Genomic DNA, 22,298 nt, shown 5'->3' on the forward strand with positions numbered 1-22,298 from the left:
CAGAGATTATCACTGTCATAAATTCACTTTTGTTTCCTTTCATTTCTGTATATGTTTATATAATTCATGAATGTCATAATCTCTAGGTTTTAAAATTTTACATGTGTTTCCTTCTGTATTTGACTTTTTTCACTTAACAATGGTTTTCTCCAAAGATTTATCCCAGTTATGGAATGATGCCGATGAAAAATAAAAACGGTGTTGGAAGAAATTAGTCATAAATAAATAGAAACATAATCCATATTTCATGGATTGGCAAACTTAATATCGTTAAAATGTTAATATTATCCAAAGCAATCTACAAAAGAAATCCCTATAAAAATCCCAATGAGATTTTTGCAGCAATAAAAAAATCCATCCTAAAATTCATACAGGATCTCAAGGGACCCCTAATAGCCAAACAGTCTTGAAAAAGAACAACAAAACTGGAGGATTCAAGCTTCCAGATCTCAAAACCTACCACCAAACTACAGCTATCAAAATAGTAATAGTACTGCCATAAAGCAGGCTTCCCTTTTGGCTCAGATGGTAAAGAATCCGCCTGCAATGCAGGGGACCTGGGTTCGATCCCTGGGATAGGAAAACCCCCTGGAGAAGGGAACGGCTACCCACTCCAGTATTCTGGCCTGGAAAATTCCATGGTCTGTATAATTCATGGGCTTGTGAAGAGTTGGACACAACTGAGCAACTTGCACTTCACTTTCACTGGCATAAAGTAAGACTGTTACAGAGCAGTGGAAAAGAACAGAAAGCCAGAAATAAACTCTTGTATATATGGTTCAAATGATTTTTGATGAAGGTGCTAAGACCTGGGTAAACGACAGTCTTTTTCAACAAATGGCGGTCATCAACAGAACTGGGCCCTCAGCCAACACCCTATACAAAAATTAACTCCAAATGGATCGTGAACCAAAATGTAAGACCTAGAACAATAAAACTCTTAGTAGAAAACACAGAACAGAAACTTCATAACACTGGATTTTGCAATGATTTCTTGAATATGACATCAGGCACAGTTAACAAAAGAATGAATAGACAACCTGGACTTCAAGAAAACGTTAAAAATGTGTATATTAAGAGACACAACCCACAGAGTAAAAAGGCAACCCACAGAATGGGAGTTAATATTTGCAAATCACATATATGATACGGGATTCATGTCCAAAATAAACAGGAAAGTCCTAAAACTCAACAACAAAAAACTCAATTCAAAAATGGGCAAAGAACTTGAACAGACATTTCTCCAAAGAAAGACAAAGACTGTATGCTTCTATTTACATGAGGTATTTAGAGTAGTCAAAATCACAAAGACTTAAAGTAGAAGGGTAGATGCATGGGGTTGGAGGGAGGGAAGAATGGGGAGTTATCGAACAATAAGTATAATTTTAGATTTACAAAATGAAGAGAGTTACAAGAATGGATGGTGGTAATGGCTGCATAACAATGTGAATATATTTAATACCACTAAACTGTACACTTAAAAATAGTTAACATGGTAAACTTTATGTGTATTTTACTGTAACAGTGTTGGAGAAAACATAGGAGGAATCATATTACACAGCTAACATAATCAAGACTAGCAGACACACGCATCAGTGGACTGGAACAGAGAACCTAGAAAAACACCCAGATAAACATGCCTAAGTGCTATGGTCGACTATGTCGCCACTCTGATCTTGAACTTCCAGCCTCTAGAACTGGGAAAACTAAATTTCTGTCGTTTATAAGCTATCCAATCTCTCATATTTTGTTACAGTAGCCTGAACAGACTAAAAAACAAGACACAAACTGACAGAAAATATCTGCAAACCACACATCCAAAAAAGGGCTAGTATGCAGAATATATAAAGACCTCTTGACATTCAACAGTTGATAGCTTATGGTGAACAGTGTCAGAATTTGTGGTCTCTGAAGGAGAAAATTTCATTCTGGGACCCAAAAGACACAGTCTCAGTCACTCAAGAGCTTTGTGTAGCAAAGTTTTATTACAGTGAAAGGACAGAGTGAGCCTCCACCAAGAGGCACTAAAAGCAGGTAGCAGAGTGCCTGCCTCACCAGTTGCAACCGTGCATTATGTACTCTTCAACTGGCCGCTTGAATAGACAAAAAACAACACTTCAAGGCTGTACAGATTCCATTAGACCCTTTCCCAAGGCATACATCCTTGAGATAACTTCAGTACAAGATTAGCCAGAAGGAACCTGTTCCAGGCAAGGTGTTTCTGGGTGAGATATATTGTTGCTGAGAAATAGGCTCCCAGGCAAGATTTGTTACAATTTTAATTATTAACATAGAGTCTAAGAAAAGCATTTCCACCAGTAAGACATTGTGCCTTGTGATCATTAGCTCCTAAAGAAAGGCCAGTTCTTGGGCAAGATACATTGTTGCACAAGGCTTAAGGAAAGCAAGAGGGAGAAAGTTCACCTCCTCCTTAAAGGGCCCCGGCCTGCCTAAGCTTTAACTCTCTCACAGTAAAATAACAAAAAAAATCCAACAAGAAAATGGACAGAAGATAGAAGCAGACACTTCTTCAAAGAGAATATAAAGACAGCAAGTAAGCACATGAAAATATGTCTAGCATCATTAAAGAAAAACCAATATGGAGGCCACACTCTGAATATATCCCTAGACCACAGGCTCACAGTCACATAACCAAATTGTAACACTGTTCTGATTTCCCTGAAATGCTGCCTGACCTTAAACAAAACCTAAGCTTTCTTCATGTCAATGTGACATCACAGTATTCTAGCTAATAAGCTACAAAAAAGTAAGCTTAGCAATGAAAAGGAAAGTAAATTTCTAGAAACTAATCACAGTAGAAAACAATGAATTCATTCGTGTTTATAATAAATTGCTAGAATCACTTGTGGTTTGAGGTCTCCCTGTTCAGGAATAATTTGTTTCTTGCCCAATAAAATATCCATATCAAGTAAAGCTCCCTGAATTTTCTTTTGACATTAGTCACAAGGGAAATGCAAATTAAAATCATGAGATATCACAACACACCTATCAAATGGCTACAACAGAAAATAACACCAAATGCAAGCAAGGATGTAGAGAAACTGGATCACTCCTATATTGCCTGTGAGAATGTAAAAGGGTATAACCACTCTAGAAAATAGTTTAACAATTTCTTTAAAAACTAAACTTCCAAATACCATGCCATCTAGCATTCCTGGGCATTAATCCCAGAGAAATGAAGCCTTATGTTCAAAAATCTCTATCACAGCTAAAAAGTAAAAACAGTCCAGATGTCCTTCGGTGGGTGAATGGTTAAGCAGACAATAGTACATCCAATAATGGAATATCACTCAATAATAAAATGAAGGGAAATATTGATGCATGCAACAACTTGGATGAATTTAAAGAGAATTATGCAGAGCAAAAAAAGCCAGTCTCAAAATGTTAGTGATTCAATTTAGCTAATGCTGAAATCATATAATTATAGAAATGGGGGACATATATATTAGTGATTGACAAGAGTTAGGGGGGCATTAAGTGGGAGAGAAGTGAATTTGGTTACAAAATGGCAACATGAGGAGATCCCTGGGGTGGTGGATGCTCTGTATCTTGACTGTATCAAGGCCAACATCCAGCTGTGATATTATACTACCATTCTCCAAGCAGTTACCACTGGGGGACTCTCTGTATTATTTCTTACATACACATGTACCTACTTTACCTCAAAATTAAAAGTTTAACTAAAAATGGTTTACTGCCTCACACATTGTTCATCATATATTTCATTCTTACCTGAATACCTGAAATATTTTGAATATTAACCTCAAAACGTATTTGAAATCTTGTTACCTGTGTTCTTTTTATGAGTTCTGGGGAGTAGAGGGCTATGAGGCAACCAAAACTAATTTTCATCTTTGACTTTTATCTGTGTATCCTTCAAAGATTTAAGGGATGACTAAAGAATAAGAGGTATTCTTCATACACATCTGTGGTTGGTTAAGGCTATTAAGTTTGGAGGAAAAAGGTAAGATTTCTGTAAGTTTCTCCTTTAAGAATACTGAACAGATGCCAAGTAGCATATAATACCTGCCAGCAAGACTAAAGGTTATGGAAAAAGATTTTGGATTATCATTTTTTTAAATGTATTTATTTAGGCTGCACTGGGTCTTCACTGCTGCACGTGGGCTTTCTCTAGTTGCAGCAAGCAGGGTCTACTCTTCTTTGTGGGATCTTCCTGGAGGAGGGATCAAACCCATGTTCCCTGTATTGGCAGGTGGATTCTTAACCACTGGACCAAAAGGGAAGTCTCTTTACTTTAAGATCATTTAGGAGCTCCTGATACTGAGGGAAATTATTTCCGTGGTATCAAACCTAGTAGTTCACTTATTTACTGTTGCTCTGTGTATTAGAGATCCTTACTGTGTTTTGGTTATTTCAAACTCTTTAACACATTTTTCAGATAATTACCTAAGTCAGAAGGGGCTTCCCAGGTGGTGCAGTGGTAAAGAATCCACCTGCCAATGCAGGAGACGCGTGTTCAATACCTGGTTTGGGACGATCCCCTGGAGAAGGAAATGGTAACCTACTCCAGTATTCTTACCTGGAAAAATTCTATGGACAGAGAAGACTGAGGGCTATAGTCATGGGGTCACAACTGAGCAAACACACGTGCAAGTCAGAAAACGGTATTTAGTGTGAAAATTGATTTTAAAATTGTATCCTTTGTTAAGATTTCAGCAGGAAGCTTCAGTTCAGTTGCTCAGTCGTGTCTGACTCTTTGCAACCCCATGAATCGCAGCACGCCAAGCCTCCCTGTCCATCACCAACTCCTGGAGTTCACTCAAACTAATGTCCATTGAGTCAGTGATGCCATCCAGCCATTTCATCCTGTCGTCCCCTGCTCCTCCTGCCCCCAATCCCTCCCAGCATCAGAGTCTTTTCCAATGAGTCAACTCTTCGCATGAAGTGGCCAAAGAACTGGAGTTTCAGCTTTAGCATCAGTTCTTCCAATGAACAACCAGGACTGAGTTCCTTTAGAATGGACTGGTTGGATCTCCTTGCAGTCCAAGGGACTCTCAAGAGTCTTCTCCAACACCACAGTTCAAAAGCATCGATTCTTCGGCACTCAGCTTTCTTCACAGTCCAACTCTCACATCCATACATGACCACTGGAAAAACCATAGCCTTGACTAGATGGACCTTTGTTGGCAAAGTAATGTCTCTGCTTTTGAATATCTAGGTTGGTCATAACTTTTCTTCCAAGGAGTAAGTGTCTTTTAATTTCATGGCTGCAATCATCATCCGCAGTGATTTTGGAGCCCCCAAAAATCAAGTCTGACACTATTTCCCCATCTATTTGCCATGAAGTGATGGGACCGGATGCCATGATCTTCGTTTTCTGAATGTTGAGCTTTAAGCCAACTTTTTCACTCTCCTCTTTCAAGAGGCCCTTTAGTTCCTCCTCACTTTCTGCCATAAGGGTGGTGTCATCTGCATATCTGAGGTTATTGATATTTCTCCCAGAAATCTTGATTCCAGCTTGTGCTTCTTCCAGTCCAGCATTTCTCATGATGTACTCTGCATATAAGTTAAATAAGCAGGGTGACAATATACAGCCTTGACATACTCCTTTTCCTATTTGGAACCAGTCTATTGTTCCATGTCCAGTTCTAACTGTTGCTTCCTGACCTGCATACAGGTTTCTCAAGAGGCAGGTCAGGTGGTCTGGTATTCCCATCTCTTTCAGAATTTTCCACAGTTTATTGTGATCCACACAGTCAAAGGCTTTGGCATAGTCAATAAAGCAGAAATAGATGTTTTTCTGGAACTGTCTTGCTTTGTTGATGATCCAGCAGATATTGGCAATTTGATCTCTGGTTCCTCTGCCTTTTCTAAAGCCAGCTTGAACATCTGGAAGTTCACGGTTCACATATTGCTGAAGCAGGAAGCTTACTAAATCTTAATTAGAAACACATGGTATTCTTTGGTGGCCTGTTTACAATGACTTGCTGCCCTTACTATAAGAAGTTGGCACATCCCTCTGTGGTGTGCATTCCTCCTGGTAGACTCCCCATTGATGTTTGTTTGGGCCACGTTACCTTTGTAAGCAGAAGTGTGATTGATAACTCCTACCTTTGACAGAAAGCTTTAAAAGACATCACAGGGTTTGGTCATCTCTTCTCATTTATGCCAGGAGTCTGAGATGTCCTAGGTAAAGGTCTCAGGATAAAGAACACAGAGCTGAGTCAGAGCCAGCTCATCCAAGGACAGGTATCTCAAATGAGAAATCTGTTTCTGTAAGTCATTGAGACTTAGGCATTTTTGTTTCTGCAGCATAACCTAGTGAAAGCTGAGTAACTTGAACTTAAACTCTACAAAAGCTAAATTCATTCCCATTTTCTTCCTAGTGGAGATGAATAAAGAATGACTTGGGGATTTCCCCAAGTGGTCCAGAGGTTAAGAATACACCTGCCAATGCAGAGGACACAGATTTAATCCCTGGTCCAAGAAGATTCCACATGCCATGGGGCAACTAAGCCCCTGTGCCCCAGCTACTGAGCACGCATGCCATAGAGCCTGTGCTCTGCAACAGGAGGAGCCACTGTGGTGAGAAGCCCATGCACCGCAACCAGAGAACAGCCCCAGCAGATGCAGCTGGAGAAAGCCCACACGCAGCAACGAAGACCCAGCACAGCCAAAACTTTTTAAAAGCAAATAAAATTAAAAAGAAAAGAATGATTTGGAAGTTTTCCTAAATCTTTACAGACAGCATAGAAACTTTATTTGCTTAAATGACTTCAATGTGACAACAGTTTAAACTTAAATTCTGATTAACTCAACATTATTTATAAGTTATATACATGTGCTCTTGTACTAATATATATATAAAACATGCAGAAATAGAAAATTTTAAATAATTAGGTAAAAAAAGAAATATGTGGCACTTAAAATATTAGTAATACAAAATTCTTTTGCTCTGGTTTATTTGTGAATGATTTTTTCCCTCCTTTTTTCTTTCTCCTTCTCCCTTTTAAAAAAATAATATAACACTTTTTTTGAATTCCACCAAAGATTTGACTCCTGGATTCAGTTTACTTGGTTTAAATGGATACCATGGCTGAAGATAGTTTACAAAAATATGGAAATCTAAATGGATATGGATAAAGCCCATTTCTTAGGCGACACTTATTAAGTCATGATACTATCAATTTCACTCACCAATTCTAAACCAAAACAAAACAATTATTTGCTTTAATCGACACTACCTGTGATCATGACCAGTTACACAGGGATATATGTTCAGCATGACAGCAGGAAAATTCTCTTTAATTCCATTGCAACTCTCAGATTCCCATTTACATCTCGTTTTACATGTTATTTTCACCCAACCCCTTGTTTTTTTTTTTAATTGAAAACTTACAGAAAACTTGAAAGAACACTAAAACTAAAAACTTGAAATTAACACTTTGCTCTGTTTCTACACATCTATACTTTTTTTTGGTTGAGCCACTTACAGGTAAATTGTAGACATAATTTCCTTTTTTTTAAAATGAAGAGAAAGTAAATACGAGGTTTATCAACTCCAACGAGTAATAGCATCTAGCTAGTATTTAGTAATACTGTTTTGATTCACCATATTTATTTTTTGGTTATCCTCTGTTACAACGAATGAGGTTTTCTATTTACTTAATAACAAAAGACTCCTTTAAGAAGTTTTTTAAAACATAACAAATTAAAAATGTTAATTAAATAATACATGGCAAAAAAAAAAAAGCCCACTCCTGTAATCAAGACAGTGGAGTAGAAGGACGTGTGCTCATCTTCTCCTACAAGAGCACAAAAAATACAAATACCTGCTGAACAACCATTGACAGGAGGATGTTGTAACCCACCAAAAAAAGAATAGCCCATGGCCAAGGACAAAGGAAAAGCCGCAAGTAGGAGGGGCGCAATCACATTAAAATCAAATCCCATACTTGCCAGGTGGGCGACCCACAAACTGGAGAGCGATAATGCCAAAGAAGGTATCGCACTGTTGCAAAGCTTCTAGGCCCCACATCAGACTTCCCAACCTGAGGATCCAGCAAAGGGACAGGGAACCCCCAGGGAATCTGACTCTGGACAGTGGGATTTGATTACAGAACTTCCACAGGACTCGGCAAAACAGAGACTCTCAGAGGGCACAAACAAAACCTTGTGCGCACCAGGACCCAGCAGAAAGGAACAGTGACCCCCCAAGACTGAGCCAGACCTGCCTGGGAGCGTTTGAGCATCTCCCCGTGGAGACGTGGGTTGGGGCAGTGGCATATATTCACTTTATTTCAAAGGAAGCCACCTAAGATGCAGACCACACTTATTTCTAAATATAACATTCAGCTCCGAGTACGTAGCTTGGTATGTAGACAATTAACAATAACTTTGTAAACACTGGCTAAGAAGAGGCAAGTACCTGCATAGCAATAGGTCCCTGGGACATCTGAGAACTGTAATTCATCCCTATCATGCCTTGCATGTTAGGCTGCATGACAGAGACCATAGGAAATCCTTGCTGCTGCATCGGCATCAGACCTGCTGAAAAACAAAGATATTGTTAAGGTCGAAAGTAAGCACTTTACTTTCTTAAAACTCTAAGTACCTAAAGGACTTGTTTCTTGGGAAATGGCAGAGTAGAGAGGAAAAGGCATAGGCTCTGGTGTGAGACAGACTTGCTTTAAATTCCAGGTCCATGAATTTCTTAGCTTTGTGATCTTGGGCAAGCTAACAAAACTTCATCTGTAAAATGAAGATAATACTTGTACAGAATTTTTGCACACACTTAAAAAATACACAACATGACCTATCTGGCCTTCAGGATGACCCCCAGGGATCTCTATCTCTTGGCATTCATGTCCTTGTCCTTCCCTCCCACACTGAATAGGGTTGACCAGTATAAGCAATGGGACGCTGTGGAAACGAGGCTTGTTCTCAGTAACTGTGCAGCTTCATCCTTGTTCTCTGGGATCAGCTGTTGGGAAAGCCACTGCCACATCACGAGAATACTCAAGCAGTCCTATGGAGAATGGAGAATCCATGTGGCAAGAACTGAGACCTACCGCCAAAAGACAGCACAAATTTGCCATCTATGTGAATGAGCCATCTCATCAAACCTTTAGATGACTCCAGTCCTAGCTGACATCTTTACTGCAATCTCCTTGGTCCTGGGCCAGAACCACCCAGTGAGGTTACTCCCAGATACCTGACTCACAGACACAGCGTGGTTTACTATTTTAATAGTAAACTGTTTAAGTTTTGAGGTAATTTTCTATGCAGCAGCAAATAACTAGTAGTTAAGAGTTAATATTAATTAAGCTTCTTTTAATACAAAAGTAGGTTAAGAGCATGAACTTCTGAAGCCAACTAAAAATATCACTTGCTAGGTTTGGGACCTTGGGCAAACTTGCTTAACTTCTTTCTGTACCTCGGTTTCACATTCACAAGACTGTTTAATACCTAATATGCTTAAAGAATTGGTACTTCTCTTCTCTTTCCTTATATGGTTAATATAACACCACAAAACAGCCATTGGCATGCAAAGTATATAATGGATGAAAGTATGATTTATCGTATGGTACCTCCCAAACTTTTCCAAAGAAGTAGTCCCAAGAGGACAATGAAAACTACATTCCTCCAGGGATTTAATAAATACTAAATGTCTACTATATTTTAGGCACAGTTCTAAATACTTGGTATGCAACAGAGAATAAAACAAAATCCCTACATAGCCTGAACACAAATTTCATCCTAATTTTATACTGTACCACAGATCACATCCATGCTAGTTCTAGTAGAAGGATTAAAAGAATCAAATTTTGATTAAAAAAAATTAAAGGTCTGGTAAAGCGAAGAGTTGACTCATTGGAAAAGACTCTGATGCTTGGAGGGATTGGGGGCAGGAGGAGAAGGGGACGACAGAGGATGAGATGGCTGGATGGCATCACCGACTCGGTGAACATGAGTTTGGTTGGCTCCAGGAGTTGGTGATGGACAGGGAAGCCTGGCATGCTGCGATTCATGGGGTCACAAAGAGTTGGACACGACTGAGTGACTGAACTGACCTGAAAGTCTACCATGTTTATCTAGTGGATTTTGTGTACCTTCAAGGTATTTACAGAGTTTAGTATCAGAAGCATGGATATTACATTTGAGGTAACACTGATCAGTGGCAAGTTATTCCCTTATATTAATCATTTATTCAAATATTTGAAGCCCTACTCTAAGTCGGGCACCATTCTAGGTACACAGTTTTGGACAAAGCCAGGTCTTGACTCTCATGGAACTTACACTGTAACTGGGGTAGATAATAAAAAGAAATAAGTGAATATCAGGTGAGGGTAGGGGGTAAGAGAGTCAGGGAGAGAAGTGGCTGCCATTTCATAGTCAGAAGAGGTTTCACCAAAAGGATGGCATTTAAGCAAAGACTTGAAAGAGTAAGGGAGTGAGCCATCATGCACAACGAGAGTGCAGAGGCTGGATATAGCACAGGAGGCTGTTATCCCTCTGACGCCTTTGGAGCTCTAGTTTTATGTATTTTCATAATTGTATTTAAGTCCTGAACAGGTAACTCAAAGATATGGCATGACATCTAAAGCCACAGAAGTACAAACAGTTGAAAAACAAGTCTTGCTTCCCTTCTGTCTCCCATTCACTTTGGTGGCCACTCTTCTTGTCAGTTCCTTGTATAGGCTTTCAGAAATAACCCATGTGTAATTTAAAGCCTTCAAAAGATCAAAAAGTCCACTCTAACACACCTGCAAATTCCAGAAGAAAAAAATATCAGGCAACCTTGTGGGCTCTATCCTTGTCCTGTTCCTTTGCTTCATATGTAGATTTTTACTTGAAAGTTTATAAAAATGCAAAATTAGGAGCCACAAAAATAAACACAAAACGCTGTGATGTCTTCCTAAACAACAACAGACCTCCAACCACTTGATCCAAATCTAGGACACATCTAATTAGAGAGAGCTTAAATAATGAATAAGCGTGAGCAAGAATACAACTGACCCTTGGAAAAATTTACCTGAAACTCAGCCTCCATCACTGATTATGAATGGAGACACTGACCACCTGCTACTGAGCTGCTCCTTATCATTTATCTCTACTGGTAACCTGGGAGTCTCTGTTTCTGTAGCAGGCCTACCATAACCGGTCAACACTGGCTTTGTGAGAAGGGCCAGTTTTCAGAAAGGCTTGGACTGTGGAGAGGAAGTGGGTACACAGGAGTGGGGGAAGTGAGAAGACAGACAAGCATATTCTTCTGTCAATGTTCTGTCCCAGTGGTACAGAGACATGAGCTGAGATTATACCCCTTCACTACTGTTTCCTTGAAGACAAAGCTAGAATAGATACTGGTGGGCCCTTGTCTGAAACTGAAAGAGAAGGAATATACCTAGCAGACAAACTGCTAGAAATAAGAGAGACTTAAAATAGTTTAAACAGAAGCAGAATATGTGATAACTTATGTACATGATTATAGTAAGATCAAATTCATATACAGAAAACATAGGCTAAAACAACTAAAGAGGTTCATTTTTTCATTCCATAAGCAGCTATAAAAGACCTGATTATTTCCTATCAGCATGCTGGGTGCTGGAGATACTCATGAACATAAGGCAGACACAGCCCTTGCCCCACAGAGCTAACAATCTAGAAGACAGGAGAAAGTTGGCATTCAGAGAACTACAATTCATTTCATTGTTGTCACTTGTTTCTTTAATACTCCTGTCTTAAAAGTCTCCTTCATCTCTGAGGTTAAATAACAACCTGTTGATTTGATATTTAAATAAGTTTGGGAGGAATGAGGAATAATTTTTCTTATTCCCCAGATTACCCAATTTTTGAGAAATTCTAGGAGTAAGCTGTCAGGTTCAAGACAAGAAAATTTGACTCTATTTGGCAGCAACAGAACTTTTTTTACTCATTTAATCCCCAAGTTCAGAAACAAATAGTGAAAAATGAAAGCTGACAACATAAACCTTCACATACCTTGAGGGGGTCTTAATCCACTGGCAACTGGAAACATGAAGCTGAAAACAGAACAAAGATACATCAGGACTGGGACTTCCCTGGTGGTCCAGTGGCTGAGAATCTGCCTTGCAATGCAGGGGATGCGGGTTTGATCCCTGGCTGCAGAACAAAGACCCCACACGCCTAGGGGCAACTAAGCCTGCCTATCCCAGCTACTGAACCAGCATGTCGCAACCGAGACTCGATGCAGCCAAATAAATAATATTTTTAAAAAATATATGAGGATCTTCCTAGTGCAAAGATTTCAGATAAAACGTAACATTTTACATAAGTAAAACTGTAACCAGGGCCCTGGTATCTGTTCCACGGTATAATAAAGTATTGAATTATCCACCATCAAAACAGGTTGAGCATCCATAGTATGCATGACAGTCAGCAGGTTAGCCAAGGGGGAAAATTTTGAACCAGAAGAGATAAGACTTTGAAACTGATCCTGCTTCTGTCGCTGTGTGACTCCCCTGGATTCCGATCTCTCCATCCATAAAATGAGAGGGCTGGATTAGATTCAATTCAGTGAACATTTATTGGGTGCCTATTACACAAAAGGCCTGAATGAGCTCAGGCTTGCTGAAGACACAGACGCAGGCAAATAACTTTTAACATAGGATAGACTGTACTAGGGCCTGTGAGAGGGCCAGAATACTAACAGAAATGAGAAGAAAACAGACTAATTGGATGGGTTAAATCTTGGGAACGTTTCTGGAGGTGCCTCTCGAGCTATATTGTAAAAGAAAGGCACACTATACAGCAAGTTTGAACAGAAGTTCAGAGGCCGAAGCTGAAGCGCGTTCAGAAAAATGATTTAAGGCTGAATACAAGACACAGGATTGGAAAAGTAAGCAGACTGGAGAAGGCCTTTAAAATGTCTGATTTTGAAGAGTACATAAAGTCAGATTTTTAAGAATTGTGGTAAAATATACATAATATAAAACTTTACCATTTTAACCATTTTTAAGTGTATAGTTCAATGGCATTACGATGTTGTACAACCACCACCAAGATCCATTTCCACAACTTTTTCACCATCACAAACAGAAACTCTGTAGCCATTAAACAATAACTCCCCATTACTCTCTCCCCCCATCAACCCCTGGTAACCACTATTCTACTTTCTGGTTTGATGAATTTGTCTAATCTAGCCACCTTAGATGGAACCATACAGTACTAGTCCTTTTGCATCTGGCTTGTTTCACTTAGCATAACATTTTCAGGTTCATCGAGTTGTAGCACATGTCAGAATTTCATTCCCTTTTATGGCTGAGTAATATTCCATTGTTTGTACTTACCACATGTTGCTTATCCAACTCATCTGTTGATGGACAGTGGGTTGGCTGTTGTGAATAATGCTGTTATGAACATTGATGTACGAGTATTTCTTGGAGTCCCTCTTTCAATTCTTTTGGGTCTCTCCCTAGGAGTGGAGTTGCTGGGCCACATAGTAATTCTCTGGTTACTTTTTGAAAAACTGCTTGTTTTCCACAGCAGCTGTGCCATTTTACATTCCCAATGGACCAGGTGGAGGTTCCACATCCTCCACCAACACTTATTTTCTGGATTTTTGTTTGTTTATGATAGTTATCCTAACGAGTGTGTAGGACTACCTCATTGTGATTTGGATGTACATCACCCTGATGTCAGAGGTTCTCAGCAGAGAAATGATCAGGAATGTGCTGTACATTTCTCTGGTAATGGGGTATGCAGAGAAGACTTGAAGTAAGAAGAAATAGCTAAAGAAACTATTAAAGTAATCTTAATAAGAAAGGGGCCATAACCAGAGTAGGAGGAATGGAAAAGAAGAGATGAATGAAAGTTATTTAAAAGGAAGAATCAACAGGACTTAGCAACTACCTGGATGGACAAACAGTATTGAAAAAGCTGAAAGAACTGAAGATGCCTCTGAAATTTGGGGCCTGAGTGACTACAAGGATGGTGACACTGTTCACTGCAGACAGGAACCCAATGTTAGCAGGTGTGGGGAGCAAGGTGCTAGGAAGGTGTCCACAGGGAGCATTCTAACAGGCAATCAGAGAAGTAACGCCAGAGCAAGAGAAGGGTCTGCATCAATCTAGCTAGGCTCTTTTCTTTATTTTTTGGCCACACTTTGTGGCATGTGGGATCTTAGTTCTCTGACTAGGAATCAAATCCGTGCTCCCTGAAGTGGAAGTACAGAGTCCAGTGATTAAGTAGGAAGTCCCCTAGGCTCTTTTAAATAAAGGTAAAAAGAGAAAAAAATATAAGGTCTGGTTGTGGATGAAGGAGTCAAGGGGATGTGTATACATAGTTAGAAGACAACAAAAGGCAACCCTGGAGAATTCTTAGTGAAAACTGTGTAGGGAATGGCCACTGAGAACCAAGGAAATTGATTATAGCTGAAAGTTATAACTGGGGTAGGACCACATTTAAGGAAGGAGTTACCAGTGTCTCATGCTATAGAGAAGTTGATAAGAATGGGGGTTAATAAATAAAGACTGCTGTTTTTAAAAATGATGATCTTTGAGTGAGCAGTTTCATCACAGGATACAGGAGCTGCAGAGATAAAGATTTAGGATACAAAAGATATAATTAGAGACTGAGAAACAAGGTTTTTGAGAGGATAGGATTAACACAGCAAAAGGATGAAGGACTTCTTTCTCTGAGACCAGAGGGAAAGAAAATGGGACAAATACAGAAGAAGAAAAAATCTGAGTGGGAAAAGTCCTTAAATCTGGAAGATAAGAATCTGAAGGGGATTTCTGAGAGTCTTTCTAGGCACATAGTGAGATCCAGGAATATTATGCCAAATTTAAGTGTCTTTGCATTTTTTTATTGCACAACACCCCCCTTGACCAGGAAAAGGCCTAAAACCCAAACTGCAGAGTCTTGTAACTTTAAAATACTTTGATCAAGAACTTTTTTGGTAAGGTGGTTTACAAATTTCTAGTTGGACAGCTATCGGTTACATGTCATTTACAGCCTTGTAGAGGATCTGAAACACTCACAAATCCTGCTGACAAGTGGGCCTGCACCCAAAGAGAGGCCTGAACAGTGAACAGCTTTTCTGAACAGCACACAAAATTTATTAGCTAAGCAATGTGTTAAGTGGATAACATGTTAAAACTGCAAGTTGAAATTTCGTAGGACTCAGTTTTTTTTAAAGTTAATCACACACTAAGATTTATAAACTGAGGAGCAATGTGTTTAAGTAGTCAACATGTTGAGACTTCAAAATCAGTTTTAAAGATTATAGACCTATAAAGGTTACTTTGAAAACATACACAAAAACTAAATTAAGGGTATTACTAGATAAAGAAGACGTAGTACATAATTACAATGGAATATCACTTGGCAATAAAAGGGAACAGAACTGGGTCATTTGAAGAGACCTGAATGGCCCTAGAGACTGTCACACAGAGTAAAGTCAGTCAGAAAGAGAAAAACAAATATCGTATATTAATGCATATATGTGGAATCTAGGAAAACAATACAGATGATCTTATTTGCCAAACAGAAATAGAGACACAGGCATAGAGAACAAAGGTATGAAGCCCAAGGGGGAGAAGGGGAGCGGTGGAGGAATTGAGAGATAAGGATGACGTATCTACACTACTGATACTATACACTATATACATACTACATATCTATGAGAACCTGCTGCCTAGTTCAGGGAGCCCTGTTCAGTACTCTGTGGTGACCTAAATAGGACAGAAATCCAAGAAAGACGGGGCATATGTATATGTATAGCTGATTCACTTTGCCGTATAATAGAAACTGACATAAAACTGTAAAGCAACTACATTTTAACAAAAATTAATAAAAATAAGAATATTATCGACAAACATGACTTACTCCAATAATTATACAACAACCCAAACTACCTACTGACCTATGTACCACTCATAAGACTCTCTGAAATGTTTAGACCACTAACAGCCACCGTACTTAAAGACTGGTAAGATACTGATAAAGACAGCAAAAGCTTGGCCAAAAACTGGGCAGCAAGATGACAAGCAATTTGACTTCAAAGATGAAACCACTGTGCGTCACTTGTGTCCTGGTATGAAAGCGGCACTGTGAGCTCTATTGGTCACATGCCTATCTCATTCATCCACTTTTAGCTATCTTCGTGACTAACCCAGATCAGCCTTTCCTTCTCTCTGAAGCCTGGACACAACAAGACCTCCCAATGGATCTCCCCACCGGCAGACGCTATGGCTTCTAATGCAGTTCATGTAGCACAGGTGAGGCGCATCTCCCTAAAGGACCATTTGATAAGGCTGCATGTGTGCATGCTAAGTCGCTTCAGTCATGTCTGACTCTGTTAAGACCCCATGGACTGTAGCCCTCCAGGCTCCTCTGTCCATGGGATTCTCCAGGCGAGAATACTGGAGTGGGTTGCATGCCCTCCTGCAGGGGATCTTCCCAACCCAGGGATCGAACCCACATCTCTTACATCTCCTGCACTGCCAGGCGGGTTCTTTACCACTAGCGCCACCTGGGAAGCCCTTGATAAGGCTGCTCCTGGGATTAAAACAATGTAGTGATTCCTCCTTAAATCAAATTTCCTTAGTTTATATTCAGGGCCCGCTCCAGTTGGACCAGAATTTTTTCAGTTTTCTCTCACAACTCTTCTCTCCCACTCAGTGCCACAGTCCACCATCCAGCCTACCTGCTGTCCCCTACTGTTCACTAGGCCTTCCCATCTCCATGACAATCTCTTGACCCTTTCCTCTTCCTCAAAATGAAAGAAAGAGAAATTGCTCAGTCTTGTCCAACTCTTTGCGACCCTGTGGACTGTAGCCCACCAGGCTCCTCCGTCCATGGCATTCTCCAGGCAAGGATACTGGAGTGGGTTGCCATTTCCTTCTCCAGGGGATCTTCCGGATCCAGGGATCAAACCCAGGTCTCCCGCACTGCAGGCAGCTTTAACCTCTGAGCCACCAGGGCAGACCCCTCCTCAAAGTGAGGCCCAGCTGAAATAGCTCTTGTTTGCCTCCAATGATGCTTGAATCCACAAATATTTATACAATGTTTTCTGTGTGTACAATGTACTATACTGTGGAAGATAAAAAGATGAGGAGGCCCTTAAGGAGCTTATAAATGCAGGAAATGGACAAGCTTACTAATGATACTATCCCAGAAGGATACAGACTAACCAAGATTTTTCAACTTTTTTTTTTTTCCCTAGAATACTTGACTTAAAAAATGCTTTTTTACTTCTCATCTCTTGGACAAATTTTGCCCTTTACACAACTCTACAATTTATTCCAAGTAGCCCATTCAGGATACCAGTCAAAAGTAGGCTAACATTAGTAAAGGTGGAAAATGCCAGTGCTTTTTGCTTCGCCTCTTAGCAGACAGACAAGTACCTAAGAAATACAGTAAATTATGGTTAATGTATTTCCTCTATTAAAAGCTGAGAGAGACCACCTGGTTCTTTTTCTTTTTCCCTAAAATATACTTAGGTCGCAGCCATAACATTAGCTTCTTCAGCCCTCACCACTGGTCTCTAAAAACTGTCCACTTTTTAAATTAAGCATAGTTTCTCAGCCTCGGAAAATCTCCAATGCAGGGAATACTTACCACACATTTTTCAATATAAAATTGAGTTATTCTCTCATATATCCTCTAGTTTAATAATGCAACATTACTACAACCAAATTTTAAATAGAAAACAAAAATTTTAAAGTTCTAATTTCTATCACAATTCAGGCCATATTTAGGGAAAAAAAAAAAACTGTGCTCATGTTAAACTACTACAGACTAAAGGAAACGATCCACTCAACATTCTACACCAAAGATGCCTTCATCTGTTTTGAAAACAAAAACAATCCCCAAATGAAAAACATCCCCCTCAAAAAAAAACAACAAAAACCCCCAAACCTGTGTCTAGAATGCCAAATTCTTTTAAGTTTATATTTCCCCAGAACTTGGTGCCATGATTCATCATATACTTGATCAAATTAATGCCCCTCAAAAAATGTCCTGATGTTCAGAAAAGAGATTTACGTATTTGTCTTCTCCAGCCAGTAATGACTTATGCTAAAAAAAAAAAAACAAATATGCTGAAAAACTAATGCAACAGTGAAAATCTGAAAACAAAAGGGAAAAAAAGCAGTCTTAAATCTAAAGGTGTAGAGAAAATGAAAGATGGAGTCACACACAGGTGGTTTATTTAACAGCAACTGCTTTTTTCTGGCACATATATATATGTATATTACAAGCACCTGCAGGAGGTGATGACTTTAAAGACTTCACACTGTGGTATTCATGACTCCAAAATTAAAACCCTGCATATCAAAAAACTAACACTTGGTTTTCCAAAAATAATTTGGGATGCTTAAGATAAAGAACTAAATTTATCTCCAAATGTGTATGAACCTCGGGTTGGCTAGCAAAACAAAGTCAGACTAGGTCATTAACAGAAGTGGGATATAAACTTCACAGAATCAAGCATTTCCTCAAATGGTAAACTTGCCAGGTTGCACTCATTCATTTCTTTTATCCTTCTGGATATGGGAAGCACTGGCGATTAGCAGCTGAAATATGACAGAGAAAGCAAATTTGTTTAAGGATTAAGTAAAAGTCTGGAAGCTTTGTCCTGATAACTGCCTACGTGCTGTTCAACAGTGAATTGGTGTTTATTGAGGAGACAGGTGTTAAGAATTACCTCTACAAGAGCTCTTTAGCAAATGCAAAGGTCTTCAGGTTTTCCTGTTTCTGGTATGTTAAGGAAGTAAAAGGACAAGACGGTGAAAGACGAAGTGTGCGAAGAGACACACACACATATATCTTGGAAACACCTGTCCAGCTCTGTGAAAAGATCTTTCCGAGCCCCTGGTGAATCCCTGGGAAAGGGAAGTCTTTGGCAGCTTCAGATACAGCCGGGCTAGAAGCGAGGCGTCGAGGTCCCTCCTTGACCCACCCGGCCAGCTGCCAACCGCGCCAAAGGGACCCTCGCCTCCTCCCCGTCTCCTCCCCGCTCGGCCCCAGAGCACCCGAGTGTAGAGGACAGGAGTCCGGCGCCCAGGCTCCATCCGCCCCTTCGGCCCCGGTTACCGGAGGACGACCCTTCTCCCGCAGCCCTAGTTTCCAGGGAACAGGGGTCGGCGCGGGCGAAAACCGCCATAACCGCCGACCACCCGTCGCCGGTGCGGGGCCCCTGCGTCGGCGGGGCGCGTCCTGGTCCAGCTCCTCACACCCACCTGCCTCCCCCGGCGGCCCCTGTGCCGGCTCCCGCGGCCCCGCCGCCGCCAGCTCCACTTCCCGGCCGAAGCGCCATCTTGCTCCGGGCCCGCCGCCGCCACCTTCCCAGCAGCTGTCAGCTCCCGACAGCCACTTCCGGGGCGAACGCCAGGCCCCACCTTGCCGCGGCCTAGGGCGACAGGGCGGGGCCGCGGGCCCACGTGACCCTCAGCGCCTGGGGGAGGGGCCGCGCCACCTCGTCACGTGACCCGGCCGCCGAAGAGGGGACTCCGGGTGCAGTTCTGGTTCGGGGAGACTGGCGGGGCGGTCTGGGCCCAGTTTTAAGGGAGCTGATTCGTTCTCTGGGAAGACTTTGTGGAGGACACAGCTGTCCGAGCTGCAGGGAGTCGTCGTTCCTGCGTTTGAAAAACCATCATCTTGGTTAATGGAAATAGAACGAGTCCAGTTTGAAAAACTGGATGGTGGGTACACGGGTGTTCTTTAATTGCTACTTTTTACACAAAGGATAGATGGAGCCTGAATGCCCCTTTGATAGCTTCACAACGTCCATTAGTGATGAGCTCTACTTTTCCCCTGCAACTTGGAAGATTTTTTTTGGCACCTGTCCTAGAAGCTGAAGCTGTTTAGTCACCTGGTTTCCGCGTTTTTCTTTTACTTACAATCAGGGCCAAAACGGTGGTGCATGGGAAGGTTTATTGCACCTAACCTATCTGGGCATATTTTTACTGTGATTGTTTTCCTTGTCAAACTACTGTAAGAAAATGTAAAAGTTGAACGTAAACTTTTTCAAGCCTTGAGGTATCGTTTGCTTATTAGCAAGTAACGGGTTTGTCGGGTTGAAGGAATTACAAGTTGGAATCAAGATTGCGGGTGGGGATATCGACAACCTCAGATATGCAAATGATTGACAGAAAGTGAAGAAAAATTAGAGCCTCTTGATGAGGGCGAAAGAGGAGTGAAAAAGCTGGCTTGAAACTCAACATGAAAACAACTAAGGTCAGAACATCCAGCCCCATCACTTCAGGGCAAACAGAAGGGGAAAAGGGGAAAGTGACAGATTTTATTTTCTTGGGCTCCAAAATCACTACGGACAGTGCAGAAGGTAGCGGCAGTCATGAAATTAAAGGACGCTTACTGCTTGGAAGGAAATCTATGACAAACATAGACAGTGTAAAAAGCAGAGACTTCACTTTGCCGACAAAGGTTAGTGTACTCAAAGCTGTCGTTTTTCAAATAGTCATGTACGGGTGTGAGTTGGACTATAAAGAAGGCTGAGCACCAAAGAAGTGATTCGTTGCAAGTGTGGTGCTGGAGAACTCTTCAGAGTCCCTTGGCTGTAAGGAGATCAAACTAGTCAATCCCCAAGGAAATCAATCCTGAATATTCATTGGAAAGACTAATGCTAAAGCTCCAATACTTTGGCTCCCTGATGCGAAGAGCTGAGTCATTGCAAAAGGCTCTGCAGCTGGCAAAGAGTAAAGGCAAAGGGAGACGGGGGCAGCGGAGGATGAGATGATTAGACAGCATCACCCAATGGACACGAATCTGAGCCAACTCTGGGAGATAGTGGAGGACAGGGGAGCCTGGCATGCTGCAGTCCTTGGGATTGCAGAATCAGACACACTTAGCCACTGAGCAAGTAATATTATAGTTAGCTTTATCTTTTACTCTTGCTTCAGGGCTTTTACAGGGAGACAGTTCATAATAATAGTTATCCTTTATTGGGCACAAATCACTGGTTAGAAACTTTACTGTTTCAAATCCTCAGTGTCCCTAAGAGTTACTATTGGCATTTCAGATAAAAAAAACAAGGTTAAAAGAATTTGTAATTCAGACCACACAGCTGCAAAATACCAGGACCAGGATCCAAGTTAAAGTGTTTGACCTCAAAGTCCTTGCTTATTTTAACTACAGTGTGCTATTTTTTTCCCTCATGTCCACAAATTTCATTCCTCCCCTTTTTAGATGGAACTGTGTAGCAGATGTTCCAGTTGATATAAACTGATACATATGACCAAACTCCATATAAATCCATTGACAAATCAAGTAGATATAGGCTTATGTAGCCACTTTAAAAGATGGGTGATTTAAAGACAGGAGAAACTACCTAAAAAAAAAAGGGGGGGAGGAGTATTTCAAGGATCATAAAGACATAATTTCTGTTTCTGCTGGGAATACTTTGTTCTCTTTTGCATGCTGGCTGTTGTAAGTCTCCGGCTGTCAGCCGCTCCTGACATTTCCAGTACAGGTTAGCTGCTCTCATGTGACGCTTCAGCACTGTGGCCTTATGTCTAACATGGCACTTACCACACTATTTGTCCTTTACTTTATCCCCGCCACTACACTGTTAGGGCAGGGACTATGTTATGAGGCTTTGTATTCCTAACCAAACAATGTGTATTTAAAGAATATTTTTTTGTGACGTGATCACATGTCGGGCACAGTGCTAAGTGCTTCTGATCTTGAGACATAGTTGGTATTACCCTCAATTTCAGTAATAATAAAAAAAAGATTGGCAAAAGGGTGGCACCAGTGCATCCACCTCCAGAGTATATTGTGAGTCAAGGATCTGTTTGCAAGAACGAAAACATCACAGGCTTGGTACAGTATTTCTTGCACCTTGCAGCAATAGGTCTCCATTTACGTAAATTCTGAAGATGAACAATTTTTGTCCCATCTAAAATATTTTAAGTTGGAGTCTACCCATCCTGACTCTAGAATAAAAGACTGACTAAAGGAAATAAGTAAGTTTAATTCAAATGTTGCTGAGTAAAGTTTATTACAGTATCGATGACCATAACTAACATTCATGTCAGGTGCCACTCCAAGTACCTTACATGTATGAAGTCAATTTTTTATTCCACTGTACAAAACTCAGTTCACTCAGTCATGTCCAACTCTTTGTGACCCCATGGACTGCAGCACATCAGGCCTCCCTGTCCATTGCCAACTCCTGGAGTTTACTCAAACTCGTGAGTCTGTGATGCCATCCAACCATCTCATCCTCTGTCATCCCCTTCTCCTCCTGCCTTCAATCTTTCCCAGCATCAGGGTCTTTTCAAATGAGTCAGTTCTCCGTATCAGGTGGCCAA

The 22,298-nt window shown here is 40.8% G+C and overlaps 1 protein-coding gene across 9 annotated transcripts in view; it reads right to left on the bottom strand.

The window, feature by feature from the left end:
• The window catches only part of SYNRG (synergin gamma), an 85,458-nt gene extending 66,106 nt beyond the window's left edge, over positions 1–19,352 (bottom strand). For 4 of the 9 annotated variants that reach the window (XM_027519065.1, XM_027519066.1, XM_027519064.1 and 1 more), the window contains exons 1-3: positions 19,206–19,352; positions 11,983–12,023; positions 8,411–8,532 (exon numbers count right to left, since the gene is read on the bottom strand). In XM_027519065.1, the coding sequence (XP_027374866.1) occupies positions 8,411–8,532; positions 11,983–12,023; positions 19,206–19,282 (240 nt within the window). In that variant the 5' untranslated portion in view covers positions 19,283–19,352. Of the gene's footprint in view, positions 1–8,410; positions 8,533–11,982; positions 12,024–19,205 lie in introns of those variants that run through there. The other 5 variants (XM_027519069.1, XM_027519067.1, XM_027519068.1 and 2 more) reach the window with 4 other exon arrangements.
• Between the last annotated feature and the right edge of the window lie 2,946 nt (positions 19,353–22,298).

The sequence above is a fragment of the Bos indicus x Bos taurus genome, chromosome 19 (genome assembly GCF_003369695.1).
Source record: "Bos indicus x Bos taurus breed Angus x Brahman F1 hybrid chromosome 19, Bos_hybrid_MaternalHap_v2.0, whole genome shotgun sequence".
NCBI lineage: Eukaryota > Metazoa > Chordata > Mammalia > Artiodactyla > Bovidae > Bos > Bos indicus x Bos taurus.